Here is a 16516-nt window from a genome sequence, read left to right as displayed (position 1 = left end):
TGGAACTCTTTGGGGTTGGGTTGGTTCAGGGTAAGGGGTTAGTAATGGGTGGGGAGGAGGGGAAGAATGTGTGCTAGTTGAGGGGGTGGCTGTTAAAGGTGTGTACCGCCAAAAGATGAATTTGGATTTTAGTGGGATTGGTTGGGCGAGGTTCTTTGTTTTGGGGGTTTGGCAAAGATGTTGGGGGGAGGGGGGGGTTTGTGGAGTGAATTTTTTCATTTCGTTGAGGGGAGTGCGGTTTGGGATATGTTGGTTGATTATCGTTATGTCTAACAAGCATGAATTAATTAACACCTTTAGTAAGTTATGCTCGGCTAGGATATTGAACGTAGGCGCGATTAATAATAGAATGGGTCAGAAATCAAAGACAGATACTGCGACATAGGGTGCTCCGGCTCCAGCGTCTCGCAATGCTATCGCGTGCACACCCCCCTATAAAAAATACCAAATGCATGGAAAGCTCCCGTGACTGGTTAATAGGGTGATAGACCCGTGATCCATCGTGATGTCTTATTTAAGGGGAACGTATGGGCGATTTTAGATTATATGGCCGAGAGGTAAGAACCAGATGCCGGATACAGCTCACTATAGCTACCCCCAAGTGTTGTAAGCCCGGAGCGAGGATAATCAGTACTCTTGTGCGGGATGTTGATTTCACGGAGGATGCTGGACAAGGGATTCCTATCTGAAATAGATTACTCGTATGGAATGTGAGTTGATTGTGGACTGGGTTTAGCATGTACGGTGAACGAATGAATGTGCCATGCCCTACGTAGTGGAACTACGTTATGGAGGAAGCCTGTCGGTTGATACGCATGTTGGTGGAAGTTTAATGGTGAGGTTAGAATGATTGTTTTATAGTTAGTTGAGGGATTTCAGTGCTTGCTTATAAGCTTGTTGACTTGCTTGATATGTACGGTTAATGGATTATGTCCTATAGCTAGTTATGTAATTATAGTACTGTACRATATTCATGGGGACTAGCAGTAATGTACGAAGTACATAAAATCATGGGAAAATGAGTTGTACTAGGGTTGTACTCAAAACAGCTTCCACATGAGAATACAGAGAATAGTTTAAGTTAGAATTTTAGCTTTGGGTGCTGAGGGTGAAGTTAAGTACTTTTTCTCTGAGTTGTCCTTGGAAGGAGGGTTTCATTTCCGGTTTACAAGACCGGTGTATTGGTTTATACTACAAGGGCAGGTTCATTTGAGTATTTTGTTTTCGATTAGGGAGGCGGTTGGCATTAGGATTAGGATTGTGGTGAAGTATAGTAGGGATGCTACTTGTCCGATGGTAGTGAATGGGTAGCTTACTGGTTGTCCTCCAATTCATGTGAGGGTTAGTAGGTTTATTACTAAGAATCAGTACGTGAGTTGGCTTAGTGGGCGAAATATCATGCTTTGTTGTTTGGCTGTGTGGAGGGCAGGGATTGCTACTAGGATGAGGATTGATATTAGGAGGGCTAATACACCTCCTAATTTATTGGGGACGGATCGTAGGATTGCGTATGCGAATAGGAAGTATCACTCAGGCTTGATGTGGGGAGGGGTGCTTAAGGGATTAGCTTGGATGTAGTTGTCTGGGTCTCCCAGGAGGTCGGGTGAGAATAGTACTAGGCTTATTAGGATGAGGAGGAGGAGGAGTATTCCTAGGATGTCTTTGGTTGTATAGTAGGGGTGAAAGGTGACTTTGTCCGGTTGGGAGGGGATGCCTAGGGGGTTGTTTGATCCTGTTTCGTGTAAGAATAGTAGGTGTAGGGTTACTAGGGCTGTGATGATGAAGGGTAGGATGAAGTGAAAGGTGAAGAAGCGTGTGAGTGTGGCGTTGTCTACTGAATAGCCACCTCAGACTCATTGGACTAGGTTTGTTCCGATGTATGGAATGGCAGACAATAAGTTTGTGATTACTGTGGCTCCTCAGAAAGATATTTGTCCTCATGGGAGGACATAGCCCATGAAGGCTGTTGCTATAGTTGTGAGTAGGAGGATGATGCCAATGTTTCAGGTTTCTAGGTAGAGGAATGAGCCGTAGTATAGGCCTCGGCCAATATGTAGGAATAGGCAGATGAAGAATATTGAGGCGCCGTTGGCGTGAAGATAGCGGATGATTCAGCCATAGTTTACGTCTCGGGTAATGTGAGCTACTGATGAGAAGGCTGCGGAGGCATCTGGTGTGTAGTGTATGGCTAGAAATAGTCCTGTAATGATTTGGAGGACTAGGCAAGCGCCTAGGAGTGAGCCAAAGTTTCATCATGTAGAAATGTTGGATGGGGTCGGGAGATCAATGAGTGAGTGATTAATTAGTTTTATTAATGGGTTGGTTTTGCGTAGGGGGGTCATTGGTGTTCTTGTAGTTGAAAGACAACGATGGTTTTTCGTATCATTGGTCGTGGTTGTAGTCCATGCGAGAATGATGACATATACTTTGTTCTTATTAAGTGTAATTTTGGTAATGGGGTTTGTGGGGTTTTCGTCTAAGCCTTCCCCCATTTATGGGGGTTTAGTGCTGGTTGTTAGTGGTGTAGTGGGGTGTGCTATTATTTTAGATTGTGGAGGGGGGTATTTGGGTTTAATAGTTTTTTTGATTTATTTGGGGGGTATGATGGTTGTTTTTGGGTATACTACAGCGATGGCTATTGAGGAGTATCCTGAGGCATGGGGGTCAGGGGTTGAGGTTTTAGTGGGTGTTTTAGTGGGGTTGGCAATGGAGGTTGGGTTGGTTTTATGGGCGAAAGAATATGATGGGTTGGTGGTAGTGTTGAATTTTAATAATATAGGGAGTTGAGTGATTTATGAGGGGGAAGGGTCAGGTTTGATTCGGGAAGATTCTATTGGTGCAGGTGCTTTGTACGATTATGGGCGGTGATTAGTGGTGGTTACTGGGTGGACATTGCTTGTTGGTGTATATATTGTAATTGAGATTGCTCGGGGTAATAGGTTATATGATTAGAAGGAGGGCTAGGAAGAGTGGGATTAGAAGGGAGAGGGAATATAGTTTGATTATGCCTTTTTGAGAAGAGATAGTAATGGAAGCAGAGATTTGGTGGTGTGAGATGGCTTTGGGTATTGATTTTTCTAGTCAGGCCAGGTCTAGTAGAAGTGATGCTAGGTTTTGGCTTATGAGAAGGCTTGCATGGGGGATAGTGCGATGGATAGTGCTGGGGTAAAATCCTAGTATGTTGGAGAAATGGAATATGTGGGAGGTGTTTTTTATTTTGAGTTTGTTGGTTAGGAGATAGAGATCAAAGGCTGTTAGGAAACCTAGAAAGGTGATGCTTAAGGCTGTTAATTTTAGGTAGAGTGGAATTGTTGTTTGGGAGGGGGAGGTAGGGGGAATGCTGTTAATGATGAGAAAGCCTGCAAGGAGGCTTCCGATTGTTAGGCGTTTGATGGGATTTAATAGAGTGGGGTTGTTTTCGTTGATATTGGTCAGGGTTGGGAAGCGGGGTTGGTTTGTTAGGGTGAGGAGAATTAATCGGGTGCTGTAGGCGCTTGTTAGGGAGGTGGCAATGAGAGTTATGGACAGGGCTCAGGCGTTGGTATATGATATATTTGCGGTTTCGATAATTAGATCTTTGGAGTAGAAACCTGTAAGGAAGGGCATTCCTGTGAGTGCGAGACTACCAATAGTTAGGGAGGTTGAGGTGAGGGGTAGCGTTTTGAATAGGCCTCCTATCTTTCGGATGTCCTGTTCATTGTTGAGGTTGTGGATAATGGATCCGGAGCATATAAATAATATGGCTTTAAAGAAGGCGTGGGTGCAGATATGTAGGAATGCTAGGTACGGTTGGTTGATACCAATTGTGACTATTATTAGGCCCAGTTGGCTAGAAGTAGAGAATGCTACGATTTTTTTGATGTCATTTTGTGTTAGAGCACAGATTGCTGTGAATAGGGTGGTGATGGCACCTAGACATAGTGTAAGGGTTTGGATTGATTGGTTGCTTTCTGTTAGGGGGTGGAAGCGGATAAGTAGGAAAACTCCGGCTACGACTATGGTACTTGAATGGAGTAGGGCTGAGACGGGAGTTGGGCCTTCTATGGCTGAGGGAAGCCAGGGGTGGAGTCCAAGTTGGGCTGATTTTCCTGCTGCTGCTAGAAGAAGGCCTGCTAGTGGGAGGAGGTTAGAGTTGGTGTTTAGGAGGAGTATCTGTTGTGGTTCTCATGAGTTGGTGTGGAAGAGGAATCATGCTAGGGCTAGAATGAAGCCGATGTCGCCGATGCGGTTATATAGGATTGCCTGGATAGCTGCGGTATTGGCATCTTCTCGGGCGTATCATCAGCCAATGAGAAGAAAGGATATGATTCCTACACCTTCTCAGCCGATAAAAAGTTGGAATAGGTTGTTAGCGGTAACTAGAATTAGTATTGTGGTGAGGAAAATGAGTAAGTACTTGAAAAATTGGTTGATGTTTGGGTCTGAGTGTATGTACCATAGTGAGAATTCTATAATGGATCAGGTGACAAATAGTGCGATAGGGGTGAATATTATGGAGAAATAGTCTAATTTGAAACTTAGGGAGAGTTCTAGTGTTTGGGTTGCAGTTCAATGTCAGTTTGAGATGATAGTTTCTTGGTCTGTGCATATAAATAATGTTGTGGGAAATAGACTAATTATGAAGGTGGAGGCAATGGTTGTTTTTACGTAGTGTGGGTATAAGCTTTTTTTGTTGGGTTTAATAAAGGTGGTGATAATGGGGAGGATTAGGGAGGTTAGGGTTAGGACGGTTATAGTGGTGTACATGACTACTACTTTTATTTGGAGTTGCACCAAAATTTTTGGGTCCTAAGACCAATGGATAGCTGTTATCCTTTAAAAGTTGAGAAAGCCATGTTGTTATACATGGGGTAGCGAGTTAGCAGTTCTTGTGGGCTTTCCCGGTAAGCAAGAGGTTTCGAGTCTCTATTGTTAGATTCACAATCTAATGTTTTAATTAAACTATGTTTACAGGGAGTAAAACCGGTAATGATGTTAGGGTTGATGGATAGGAGGAGAAGGGGGAAGAGGTGTATAAGTATTAGTATGTTTTCTCGTGTAAGTGAAGGTTTTATGTTTTTAATGTGGTGTGTAAGTATGCCTCGTTGTGTTATAATAAATATGTAAAGGGAATATAGGGCTGTGATTAGTATATTAAGTCCGGTGAGTATAATAGTGGTATTTGCTCAGGAGAAGGAGGCTATTAGTACAAAGAGCTCTCCTAGGAGGTTGATAGTGGGGGGTAGGGCGAGATTGGCAAGGTTCGCTATTAGCCATCAAAAGGCTATCAGTGGGAATAAGGTTTGAAGTCCTCGAGATAGGATTATGATGCGGCTGTGAGTTCGTTCATAGTTTGAGTTTGCAAGGCAGAATAATAAGGAGGAGGTTAGTCCATGGGCGATTATGAGGACAATTGCGCCTGTAAAGCTTCAGGGGGTTTGGATGAGGATAGCTGCGATCACAAGGGCTATGTGGCTTACGGAGGAGTATGCGATGAGGGATTTTAGATCTGTTTGTCGTAGACAGATGGAGCTTGTTATAATTATGCCTCATAGAGATAGTATTAGGAATGGATAGGCTATGTGTTTTGTTAGTGGGCTAAGGATAAGGGTGAGTCGTATTATGCCATATCCACCTAGTTTTAGGAGTACTGCGGCAAGTACTATTGAGCCAGCAATAGGGGCTTCAACGTGGGCTTTGGGGAGTCAAAGGTGAAGTCCGTAAAGGGGTATTTTTACTATGAAGGCTATTATATATGCTAGTCATATGAGATTATTGGATCAAGAGTCTGTTAAGTTTTGGGAAGAAAGGTTTAGTAATATAATGTTTAATGAGCCTAGGGTGTTGTGAGTGTGGATAAGTGCAATGAGTAGAGGGAGAGAGCCTACTAAGGTGTAGAATAGGAAGTATGAGCCTGCGTTTAGGCGTTCTGGTTGATTACCCCATCGAGTAATAATAATTAGGGTGGGGATGAGTGTGGTTTCAAAGAGGATGTAGAATATTATTAGTTCGGTGGCGGTGAATGTTATAATTAGTGAGATTTGGAGGATAATTAGTATAGATAGATAAAGTTTTTTTCGTAGAAGGGGTTCGTTGTATAGGTGGTGTTGGCTTGCTATAATTATTAGAGGGAGTAGTCAGGTTGTCAGTATTAAAAGGGGTGTGGTTAAGGGGTCGGAGGAAAAGGATAGGGAATAGGTAAGTAGATTGTTGTTGGTTTGGTTAAAGAATAGTAGTGGGATAGGGCTAATAATTAGACTGTGGGTGGTTGTGTTGATTCAAATTATGTGCTTTTTAGATAGTCATGTTAGAGGCAGTAGTATGATGGTAGGAATGATTAGTTTTAACATTGGAGTAGGTTTAGGTTGTGGATGTGGTCTAGGCCGTATGTATTGGAGATTGAAACTAGTAAAGCTAGGCCTACTGCTGCTTCGCAGGCAGCAAAGACTAATAGAACGATAGGTATAATGTTGATTAGGAGGGAGTGTGTGTTTAAGGCTATGAGGGTGGCTATGATGAATAATGATAGTATCATCCCTTCTAAGCATAGTAGGGAGGATATTAGATGTGAGCGGTAAATTAGTATGCCTAGAAGTGAGATAGTGAATGCTAGTATAATGTTTATGTAGATGAGAGGCATTTGATAAGTATGGTTGCCATAATTTAATGAGTCGAAATCATTTGTTTTAGCTTAAACTACTTATCAATTCGACCCAATCCAGCCCTTTTTGTGATCATTCGTAAGCTAGGCTTAGGACTAGAATAGTGATTAATGTAAGTGATGATGTGATTGTTAGTGATGGGCTTGTCGTTTGGAGAGCTCATGGTAGAGGTAGTAGTAGAGCAATTTCTAGGTCAAATAGTAAGAAAGTAATTGCGACTAGGAAAAATTTTATGGAGAATGGGATGCGGGCGGGGGATAGTGGGTCGAATCCACATTCGTAGGGGTTAGCTTTTTCTATGTAGGTGTTGAGCTGTGGTAGTCAGAATGTAATAATTATTAGTAATAAGGCTAGGAGTGTGTTAATTGTTAAAGCTAATACTAGGCTCATTACTCTTTTTCGAGTGTTATCGAAGCTGGCTAATTGGAAGTTAGCGGTACTGTTTATACTAAAAGAGTAGGATCCTCATCAGTAGATGGATACATATAGGAACAGTCAAACCACATCTACGAAATGTCAGTATCAAGCGGCGGCTTCGAAGCCGAAGTGGTGCTTGGATGTGAAATGGAATAGTAGTTGGCGGATAAGGCAGATGATGAGGAATGTTGATCCGATAATGACATGGAGCCCATGAAAGCCTGTGGCTACAAAAAATGTAGAGCCATAAATGCCGTCGGAGATGGTAAAGGGGGCTTCGAAATACTCTGAGATTTGTAAGAGGGTAAAGTAGGTGCCTAGTAGAATTGTAATGAGTAGTGCTTGGATTATTTGGTTTCGATTGTTTTCTATTAGGCTGTGATGGGCTCAAGTGATTGAAACTCCTGATGCGAGGAGTACGGAAGTGTTTAGAAGTGGGACTTCTAGGGGGTTAAGCGGAGTAATGCCCGTTGGGGGTCAGTGGCCTCCTAGTTGGGGGGTGGGGGCTAGGCTGGAATGGTAGAACGCTCAAAAGAATCCAGCAAAGAAGAAAATTTCTGAGGTGATAAATAAAATTATTCCGTAGCGAAGCCCTTTTTGGACAGGTATTGTATGGTGGCCTTGATATGTGCCTTCTCGCACTACGTCGCGTCATCATTGGAATATGGTTAGTGCGTTGGTTAGCATGCTTAGTGTTAGTAGGGTGGTGGTGTGGAAGTGAAATCATATGGCTAAGCCAGATGTCAGTAGGAGGGCTGAGAGAGCCCCCGTTAGAGGTCAGGGGCTGGGTTTTACTATGTGGTAGGCATGCGATTGGTGGGTCATTATGTGTTGTCATGCAGGTAGAGGCTTACCAGGAGCGTGAAGACATACGCTTGAATTAGAGCAACAGCGATTTCAAGGATTGTTAGTAGGGCTAAGATTGTGAAGATGATGGGAGTTATAGGTAGGCTGATGGTTGATAGAGCTAGTGTGGCTGCTCCAATTAGGTGTATTAGTAGGTGACCTGCTGTAATATTTGCAGTTAATCGTACGGCTAGGGCTATGGGTTGGATAAATAGACTGATAGTTTCGATGATAATTAGTATGGGAATGAGGGGCGTAGGTGTGCCTTGGGGTAAAAGGTGAGCAAGAGTGTTTTTGGTTTTGAGGCGTAAACCTGTGGCCACAGTGCCTGCTCATAGGGGAATTGCTATGGCTAGGTTTATGGATAGTTGGGTGGTTGGTGTGAATGAGTGGGGTAAGAGGCCAAGGAGGTTGGTTGTAGCAATAAAAATAATTAGAGAGATTAATATGAGGGATCAGGTTCGTCCTTTAGTATTGTGTAATGTTATTATTTGTTTTAAGGTCAATTGAATTAGTCATTGTTGGGTAGTAATTAATCGATTGTTGATGAGGTATTTGGAAGTGGGAATTAATAGGGAGGGAAATAGAATAATTGGTACTGCGGCGGGTAGGCCTAGGATTGTAGGGGCAGCGAATGAAGCGAATAAATTTTCGTTCATTTGTGTTCTCAGGGGTTGTTGTGGGGTTTAATGTTTATGAGTTTTGGGGAGGCGGGTGGATGGTAGTGCATGTTTAGTGTTTTTAGTTGTATGAGGAGGAATAGTGTGAGAAGTATTGATGTGATGATTATAGGTCACACGGTGGTGTTTAATTGGGGCATTTCACTGTAAAGAGGTGGTAGTTCTCTTAGTCTTTAACTTAAAAGGTTAATGCTGGTCTAGCTCTACAGTGAGATTTACGGGGGGCAGAGGGTGGGGTTATAGGGTAAACACAGGCCCTATTTCGAAGATTTTTAAGGGAATTAGTTCTAGAACAATCGGTATAAAGCTATGGTTGGCTCCACAGATTTCTGAGCATTGGCCGTAGTATACTCCTGGGCGTGTGGCGGTGAATGTGGTTTGGTTTAGGCGTCCGGGGATAGCATCCGTTTTCAGACCTAGGGAGGGGACAGTTCATGAGTGTAGGACGTCTTGTGATGTAATTATTATACGGACAGGGGCTTCAATTGGAAGAACTACTCGGTTGTCGACTTCAAGGAGTCGAAGGTCCCCTGGTTCTAGAAATAATGGTGGTAATATGTAAGAATTGAAGATTAGCCCACCGTAGTCTGTATATTCGTAGGCTCAGTATCACTGATGACCGATTGCCTTGATGGTAAAGGAGGGGTCGTTGATTTCGTCTGTCAAATAAAGGATGCGGAGGGATGGGAGGGCGATTAGAACTAGAATAATAGCAGGTAGGATTGTTCAGACGGTTTCTATCTCTTGGGCGTCCGTAATATTAGTGTTGGTTAGTTTTGTTGTGAGTGTTAGGAAGAGGGCATATAGAACTAGGAAGCTGATAAGGAAAATGATTATGAGGGCATGGTCGTGGAAAGAGATTAGTTCTTCTATGATAGGGGATGTAGCGTCTTGTAGGCCTACTTGAGCTGCATGTGCCATTAAGATATACGGGGTTTGAACCTGTGATTTAACTTTGACAAAGTTATGAAATAGTTTTTCTAATATCTTTTTGAAAAAGTCATAAAGGTTATGGGGCTGGCTTGAAACCGGTTTTAGAGGGTTCGATTCCTTCCTTTTTTGTCTAGGTTTTATATAGACGGGCTCTTCAAATGTGTGATAAGGTGGCGGGCATCCGTACAACCACTCTAGGTTAGTGGAGGGCTGTTCGATTATTAGAATTTTTCGCTTTGAAGCGAAAGCCTCTCAGATTATGAAAATTATTAGTATTACTGCTGTTAGAGAGATAAATGAGCCCACAGAGGATAGGATGTTTCAGGTAGTGTATGCATCAGGGTAGTCGGAATAACGTCGAGGTATTCCGGACAGGCCGAGGAAGTGTTGTGGAAAGAAGGTTAAGTTTACTCCTACAAATATGATGGCGAAGTGAATTTTGGCATAGGTTTGATCTAAAGTGTAGCCCGAGAATAGGGGGAATCAGTGGACGAAGCCTCCTATGATAGCGAATACGGCTCCTATGGATAAGACGTAGTGGAAATGGGCTACGACATAGTATGTGTCGTGAAGTACGATGTCCAGTGATGAATTTGCTAATACGATACCAGTTAGGCCCCCTACTGTAAAGAGGAAAATGAAGCCTAGGGCTCAGAGTACTGCAGCGGATCATTTGGTGTCACTTCCGTGGAGTGTGGCGAGTCAGCTAAATACTTTGACACCAGTGGGAATGGCAATAATTATGGTGGCGGATGTAAAATAGGCTCGTGTGTCTACGTCCATGCCTACTGTAAATATATGGTGGGCTCAGACAATGAAACCTAGGAAGCCAATTGATATTATGGCTCAGACTATGCCTATATATCCGAATGGCTCCTTTTTTCCCGAGTAGTGAGTTACGATGTGTGAAATTATTCCGAAGCCTGGTAGGATGAGAATGTAAACTTCGGGGTGGCCAAAAAATCAGAATAGGTGTTGATATAGAATGGGGTCTCCTCCTCCAGCTGGGTCAAAGAAAGTGGTGTTGAGATTACGGTCTGTTAGTAGTATGGTGATGCCAGCGGCTAAAACTGGTAGGGAGAGAAGGAGTAGGACTGCTGTAATTAGGACGGATCAGACAAAGAGAGGTGTTTGATATTGGGATATAGCTGGGGGTTTTATGTTGATGATTGTAGTAATGAAGTTAATAGCTCCTAGGATAGATGATACTCCAGCCAGGTGTAGAGAAAAAATGGTTAAATCAACAGAGGCTCCTGGGTGGGAGTAGTTTCCTGCCAGTGGGGGATAGACTGTTCATCCTGTTCCGGCGCCGGCTTCTACTATGGCGGAGGCAAGCAGTAGTAGGAAAGAGGGAGGGAGAAGCCAGAAGCTTATGTTATTTATACGAGGGAATGCCATGTCGGGGGCTCCAATTATTAGAGGGACTAGTCAGTTGCCAAAGCCCCCAATTATAATGGGTATTACTATGAAAAAGATTATGACGAACGCGTGGGCTGTTACGATGACGTTATAGATGTGGTCATTGCCCAGGAGATTGCCGGGTTGACCTAGTTCGGCTCGGATAAGGAGGCTTAGGGCTGTGCCTAGGACTCCGGCTCATGCGCCAAATAGTAAGTATAGTGTTCCAATATCTTTATGGTTTGTGGAGAATAACCAGCGGTCGGCGAACATTAGTGGGATATGGTAAAGTGGCTGAGTAAAGCATTAGACTGTAAATCTAAGGACAGAGGTGAAACCTCTTTTTGCCAGCTCTGAAGTGATTTTTCACGTTGAATTGCAAGTTCAAAGAAGCAGCTTCAACTCTGCCGGGGCTTCTCCCGCCTTTTTTCCCCGCGGCGGGAGAAGTAGATTGAAGCCAGGTTGTTTAGGGTGTTTAGCTGTTAACTAAATTTTTATGGGTTTAAATCCCATCGATCTAGTAAGGGCTTAGCTTAATTAAAGTGGCTGATTTGCGTTCGGTTGATGCAAAGTAGGGTTTTGCAGTCCTTGGGTGTGTTACAGAAATTAAGTTTTGTTAACTTACTGAGGGCTTTGAAGGCTCTTGGTCTGTGTTTAACCTAAATTTCTATGGGGCAGGGAATGTGAGTGGGGCGATTGGTAGGAGAAGGGTGGTGAGGATAGTGAGTGTGGGGAGGAGAAGTGTGGGTTTTATGTTTTCAAATTGTCACTTTATTTTTACGTTGTTGGATGTGGGGAATAGTGTGATTGAGGTGGAGTAGATTAGGCGTATGTAGAAGTATAGGTTGATAAGGGTGACGATGGCCATAATAGTTGGGATAATGAGAGTACCGTTTTTTGTGAGTTCTTCAATGACAAGTCATTTGGGCAGGAAGCCGGTTAGTGGGGGTAACCCTCCTAGTGATAATAGGGTGGATGGGATTAGGGGTAGTAGCCAGGTTAATTTGTTTCAGGAGCGGGATAATAGTAGGGTTGTGGTGCTGGAATTTAGGTTGAGTGCTAGGAATGCAGTGGTTGTTAGTACGATGTAGATAGTTAGGTTGAAAATGGTGATGTTCGGGTTGTATGGAAGTACGGCTGTTATTCAGCCTACATGGGTGATTGAGGAGTATGCCAGAATTTTGCGTAGTTGGGTTTGGTTTAGTCCGCCTCAGCTGCCTACTATGATAGATAAAATTGAAAATGTGAGGAGGATGTTTACGTTTATTACTGGAAAGATTTGGTATATAATTGAGATAGGGGCTAGTTTTTGTCATGTGAGGAGTAGTAGGCCGGATGTGAGGGTAGTTCCTTGAGTGACTTCTGGGACTCAGAAGTGGAAGGGGGCTATTCCTAGTTTTATGGCTAAGGCTGTTAAGATTATTAGTGATGAGTATTGGTTGGTAATGTTGGTTGTGGTTCATTGTCCGGAAAGTAGATTATTAGAGAGGATAGCTATTATAAGGATTATGGATGCGGTTGCTTGTACGAGGAAATATTTAATAGCGGCTTCTGTGGAGCGAGGGTTTATTTTTTTTGTTAAGACTGGGATAAAGGCTAACATGTTTATTTCTAGGCCTACTCAGGCGAGGAATCAGTGTGAGCTAGATGCGGTAATGAGTGTACCTGCAAAAATGGTTGAGTAGATGATGGGTTGAGCTAGGGGGTTAATTAGTATGGGAAGGGTATAACCAACATTTTCGGGGTATGGGCCCGATAGCTTATTTAGCTGACCTTACTTAGAACAGGGTGCGACGGGTGGCACGGAGAGTTTTGGATTCTCAAGGATGGGTTCGACTCCTATGGTTCTAGAAATAAGGGGACTTAAACCCCTATTATTTACTCTATCAAAGTAACTCTTTCGTCAGACGTATTTCTTAGGTTTGGGGAGGAGTACTGGCAATTATAATGGGTAGAGAAATGTATCATATGAGTAGGGCCAGGGTGAGTGGCAGGAAGTTTTTTCATAGGAGGTATATGAGTTGATCGTAGCGGAATCGGGGATATGTTGTTCGGATTCATAGGAATAGGGAGGTTAGAAGAAGGGTTTTAATAGTGAAACATGTTGTGTAAAGTTCTGGGAATCGGGCATTGTGTGTGGTGCCTAGGAAGATTGTGGTGGTTAAGGCGTTTATTATAATGATATTTACGTATTCGGCTATGAAGAACAGGGCGAATGGGCCTGCAGCATATTCGGTGTTGAACCCTGAAACTAGTTCTGACTCTCCTTCGGTTAGGTCAAATGGAGTTCGGTTGGTTTCTGCTAATGTGGAAACAAATCATATTATAGCTAGGGGCCATGTTGGTAGGATTAGTCAGATGTGTTCTTGTGTTGTAATAAGGGTAGAAAGATTAAATGATCCGTTTATTAGTAGGACCGATAGTAAGATAATGGCTAAGGTAACTTCGTATGAAATTGTTTGGGCTACTGCTCGTAATGCGCCGATTAGGGCGTAGTTAGAGTTTGATGCTCATCCTGATCATAGGATGGAATAGACGGTTAGGCTGGATGTGGCTAGAATAAATAGGAGGCCCAAGTTGAGGTTGATTAGGGGGCTGGGTATGGGAAGGGGGGTTCATAGTAGGAGGGCGATGGTGAGGGCTAAAGTTGGGGCAATGATATAGAGGGTGGCGGTTGATGTAGATGGTTTTAGGGGTTCCTTGGTGAAGAGTTTTATTGCGTCGGCGAAAGGTTGTAGTAGGCCATAAGGGCCTACGATATTAGGGCCCTTGCGTAATTGTGTGTAGCCTAGGATTTTCCGTTCGGTTAATATTAGGAATGCTATGGCAATTAGGGTGGGTAAGATGAGGAGTAGGAGGTTGGTTGTGGGCATGTTGTTAAGAAGAGGGGTTGAACCTCTGATTATAAAGTCTTAAGTTTTATGCAATTGCCGGGCTCTGCCATCTTAACAGGCTCTGTTCTTGAGCGGGTCTGGGTATGTTGTAGGTTGAGATGATATCATCTAGGAGGGGGAGGGCGCTTTGTGAAGTGGGCCCTATTTCTCTTGTCCTTTCGTACAGGGAGAAATGTAGGACAGATAGAAACCGACCTGGATTACTCCGGTCTGAACTCAGATCACGTAGGACTTTAATCGTTGAACAAACGAACCTTTGATAGCGGCTGCACCATCGGGATGTCCTGATCCAACATCGAGGTCGTAAACCCTATTGTTGATATGGACTCTAGAATAGGATTGCGCTGTTATCCCTAGGGTAACTTGTTCCGTTGATCAAATTATTGGGTCAATTGCATGTGAGAGTTCGTTTTGACTGGTGTAGTCTCAGCATGTGTTGCTCGGAGGTTGGTTTATGCTCCGAGGTCGCCCCAACCGAAGTCTTCGATGCAGGTTTGGTAGTTTATGGCCTGTTGGTTTGTTGGGTATTGTTTGCATTGATAGACTAAAGCTCCATAGGGTCTTCTCGTCTTGTCATATTATGTCCGCCTCTTCACGGGCAGGTCAATTTCACTGGTTGAAAGTAAGAGACAGCTGAACCCTCGTGGAGCCATTCATACAAGTCCCCATTTAAGGAACAAGTGATTATGCTACCTTTGCACGGTTAGGGTACCGCGGCCGTTGAACATGTGTCACTGGGCAGGCGGTGCCTCTAATACTGGTAATGCTAGAGGTGATGTTTTTGGTAAACAGGCGGGGTAGTGTTTGCCGAGTTCCTTTTACTTTTTTTAACCTTTCCTTGTAGGCATGCCTATGTTGGGTTGACAGTGTGGGTAATAATGGTTTATTAGTTGGTTTTAGATATTGGGCTGTTAACTGTCAGCGAAGTGTTTTGGTCTGATATAGGCTTATGCGAAGGAGAATAATTTTCATGTTACTTATACTAACATTGTCTCTTCTATAGAGTGATAGATTGGTCCAATGTGGTGAAAGGAGTTCAGTTGTATGTTTGGGATTTACTGGGTGGATGATGTTGAGCTTGAACGCTTTCTTAATTGGTGGCTGCTTTTAGGCCAACTATGGGGTTTACATTTTTTACTCTCTTTACAAGGTTTTTTCCTAGTGTCTAAAGAGCTGTTCCTCTTTAGACTAACAGTTAAATTTACAAGGAGATTTTGGGGGTTCTACAGGTAGATTTAAAGTTGAACTAAGATTCTGTCTTGGACAACCAGCTATCGCCAGGCTCGGTAGGCTTGTCACCTCTACCTATGAATCTTCCCACTATTTTGCCACATAGACGGGTGTGCTCTTTCAGCGGTTCTTAGGTAGCTCGTCTGGTTTCGGGGGTCTTAGCTTTGGGCCTCCTTGCTAAGTTATGTCTAGTTAATTCATTATGCAGAAGGTACAGGGGTTTATCTTTGCTATTTTGTGCTTGGTTGTGTTTTTCATCTTTCCCTTGCGGTACTATATCTATTGCGCCAGATTAATAATTTCTATCGCCTATACTTTATGTGGGTGAATGGTTTGGTTGATGTTGTTTGGTAGTAGGGTTGGGGAAATTTGGGGCTAGGGTTGGCTCAGGGTGGTCAAGTTTAATTGAAATCTCCCAGGTGTAAGCCGGGTGCTTTGTGTTAAGCTACACCTTGGTTTATCCAAGTGCACCTTCCAGTACACTTACCATGTTACGACTTATCTCCTCTATATAGATGTGTGGGGTGTTTAGTTAGGGGCTCCTTGAAATATACTTGAGGAGGGTGACGGGCGGTGTGTACGCGCTTCAGGGCCTTGTTCAATTAAGCACTCTATTCTTAATTTACTGCTAAATCCTCCTTCGACCGCCAAAGTTTCATTGGGGTTATCGTGGTTTTCTGGTGTAGAAAATGTAGCCCATCTCTTCCCATCTCATGGGCTACACCTTGACCTAACGTCTTTATGTGGATGTTTGCGCTTACTTTATAGCCTTTGTCAGGGTTTGCTGAAGATGGCGGTATATAGGCTGAGCAAGAGATGGTGAGGTTGAACGGGGTTTATCGATTATAGGACAGGCTCCTCTAGGGGGGTGTGAAGCACCGCCAGGTCCTTTGAGTTTTAAGCTGTTGCTCGTAGTGTTCTGGCGAGCAGTCTTGTTGATTTGACTGTTGAAGTTTAGGGCTAAGCATAGTGGGGTATCTAATCCCAGTTTGGGTCTTAGCTATTGTGTGTTCAGAGGTATTAAAGCCACTTTCGTAGTTTATTTTACATCAGCCAGAGTTTTTTACAACTTGGATGGAGTTTAGCTTTATTGGAGAAAGGTCTAAAACACTCTTTACGCCGGGTTCTATTAACAAGGGTTAATCGTATGACCGCGGTGGCTGGCACGAAGTTGACCAACCCGGGGTTGGTATAGCTTAGTTAAACTTTCGTTTATTGCTAAAGGTTTATCACTGCTGTCTCCCGTGGGGGTGTGGCTAGGCAAGGTGTTTTGAGCTACATTAGTTGTGTGCTTGATACCTGCTCCTTTTGATCATGGATGATTTGGAGGGCGATTTCACCGGGGCGGGGATGCTTGCATGTGTAATCTTACCAGGGGCTAATAGAAAGGCTAGGACCAAACCTATTTGTTTATGGGGCGAGTGGGCCCGTCTCGACATTTTCAGTGTTTTGCTTTGGGTGGTTAAGCTACATAAAC

The 16516-nt window shown here is 43.5% G+C and overlaps 13 protein-coding genes across 13 annotated transcripts, besides 25 other annotated features; 1 reads left to right on the top strand and 12 right to left on the bottom strand. All coding sequences in view use genetic code 2, as the record gives it.

The window, feature by feature from the left end:
• Window positions 1–1065: a D loop.
• Window positions 1066–1133, top strand: a tRNA (tRNA-Pro).
• Window positions 1134–1135: 2 nt separating this feature from the next.
• Window positions 1136–1201, bottom strand: a tRNA (tRNA-Thr).
• CYTB (cytochrome b) lies at window positions 1202–2342 on the bottom strand. The gene has a single exon. A coding segment is annotated over exon 1 (1141 nt).
• Window positions 2343–2346: 4 nt separating this feature from the next.
• Window positions 2347–2415, top strand: a tRNA (tRNA-Glu).
• Window positions 2416–2940, top strand: ND6 (NADH dehydrogenase subunit 6). The gene has a single exon. The coding sequence runs from the start codon at window positions 2416–2418 to the stop codon at window positions 2938–2940; it is 525 nt and encodes a 174-aa protein (YP_003587316.1).
• ND5 (NADH dehydrogenase subunit 5) lies at window positions 2941–4746 on the bottom strand. Its single transcript has one exon. The coding sequence runs from the start codon at window positions 4744–4746 to the stop codon at window positions 2941–2943; it is 1806 nt and encodes a 601-aa protein (YP_003587315.1).
• Window positions 4747–4752: 6 nt separating this feature from the next.
• Window positions 4753–4823, bottom strand: a tRNA (tRNA-Leu).
• Window positions 4824–4882, bottom strand: a tRNA (tRNA-Ser).
• Window positions 4883–4951, bottom strand: a tRNA (tRNA-His).
• On the bottom strand, window positions 4952–6329 carry ND4 (NADH dehydrogenase subunit 4). The gene has a single exon. A coding segment is annotated over exon 1 (1378 nt).
• On the bottom strand, window positions 6323–6619 carry ND4L (NADH dehydrogenase subunit 4L). The gene has a single exon. The coding sequence runs from the start codon at window positions 6617–6619 to the stop codon at window positions 6323–6325; it is 297 nt and encodes a 98-aa protein (YP_003587313.1).
• Window positions 6620–6685, bottom strand: a tRNA (tRNA-Arg).
• Window positions 6686–7031, bottom strand: ND3 (NADH dehydrogenase subunit 3). The gene has a single exon. A coding segment is annotated over exon 1 (346 nt).
• Window positions 7032–7099, bottom strand: a tRNA (tRNA-Gly).
• On the bottom strand, window positions 7100–7883 carry COX3 (cytochrome c oxidase subunit III). Its single transcript has one exon. A coding segment is annotated over exon 1 (784 nt).
• On the bottom strand, window positions 7883–8563 carry ATP6 (ATP synthase F0 subunit 6). Its single transcript has one exon. The coding sequence runs from the start codon at window positions 8561–8563 to the stop codon at window positions 7883–7885; it is 681 nt and encodes a 226-aa protein (YP_003587310.1).
• On the bottom strand, window positions 8518–8724 carry ATP8 (ATP synthase F0 subunit 8). Its single transcript has one exon. The coding sequence runs from the start codon at window positions 8722–8724 to the stop codon at window positions 8518–8520; it is 207 nt and encodes a 68-aa protein (YP_003587309.1).
• Window position 8725: 1 nt separating this feature from the next.
• Window positions 8726–8795, bottom strand: a tRNA (tRNA-Lys).
• A 26-nt stretch (window positions 8796–8821) lies between these two features.
• On the bottom strand, window positions 8822–9505 carry COX2 (cytochrome c oxidase subunit II). Its single transcript has one exon. The coding sequence runs from the start codon at window positions 9503–9505 to the stop codon at window positions 8822–8824; it is 684 nt and encodes a 227-aa protein (YP_003587308.1).
• Window positions 9506–9574, bottom strand: a tRNA (tRNA-Asp).
• Window positions 9575–9577: 3 nt separating this feature from the next.
• Window positions 9578–9646, top strand: a tRNA (tRNA-Ser).
• On the bottom strand, window positions 9647–11188 carry COX1 (cytochrome c oxidase subunit I). Its single transcript has one exon. It carries the CDS (start codon window positions 11186–11188, stop codon window positions 9647–9649), a length of 1542 nt encoding a protein of 513 aa, YP_003587307.1.
• An 11-nt stretch (window positions 11189–11199) lies between these two features.
• Window positions 11200–11265, top strand: a tRNA (tRNA-Tyr).
• Window positions 11265–11331, top strand: a tRNA (tRNA-Cys).
• Window positions 11332–11362: 31 nt separating this feature from the next.
• Window positions 11363–11436, top strand: a tRNA (tRNA-Asn).
• Window position 11437: 1 nt separating this feature from the next.
• Window positions 11438–11506, top strand: a tRNA (tRNA-Ala).
• A 9-nt stretch (window positions 11507–11515) lies between these two features.
• Window positions 11516–11583, bottom strand: a tRNA (tRNA-Trp).
• On the bottom strand, window positions 11584–12626 carry ND2 (NADH dehydrogenase subunit 2). The gene has a single exon. A coding segment is annotated over exon 1 (1043 nt).
• Window positions 12627–12694, bottom strand: a tRNA (tRNA-Met).
• Window positions 12695–12766, top strand: a tRNA (tRNA-Gln).
• Window positions 12764–12832, bottom strand: a tRNA (tRNA-Ile).
• ND1 (NADH dehydrogenase subunit 1) lies at window positions 12833–13788 on the bottom strand. The gene has a single exon. A coding segment is annotated over exon 1 (956 nt).
• Window positions 13789–13790: 2 nt separating this feature from the next.
• Window positions 13791–13865, bottom strand: a tRNA (tRNA-Leu).
• Window positions 13866–15425, bottom strand: an rRNA (l-rRNA).
• Window positions 15426–15494, bottom strand: a tRNA (tRNA-Val).
• Window positions 15495–16446, bottom strand: an rRNA (s-rRNA).
• Window positions 16447–16516, bottom strand: a tRNA (tRNA-Phe).

This window comes from Symphalangus syndactylus, mitochondrion (genome assembly GCF_028878055.3).
Source record: "Symphalangus syndactylus mitochondrion, complete genome".
In the NCBI taxonomy this organism is placed as follows: Eukaryota; Metazoa; Chordata; class Mammalia; order Primates; family Hylobatidae; genus Symphalangus; species Symphalangus syndactylus.
Note: the sequence above shows the minus strand (reverse complement) of the source record. Positions and strands in the feature narration are given on the sequence as shown.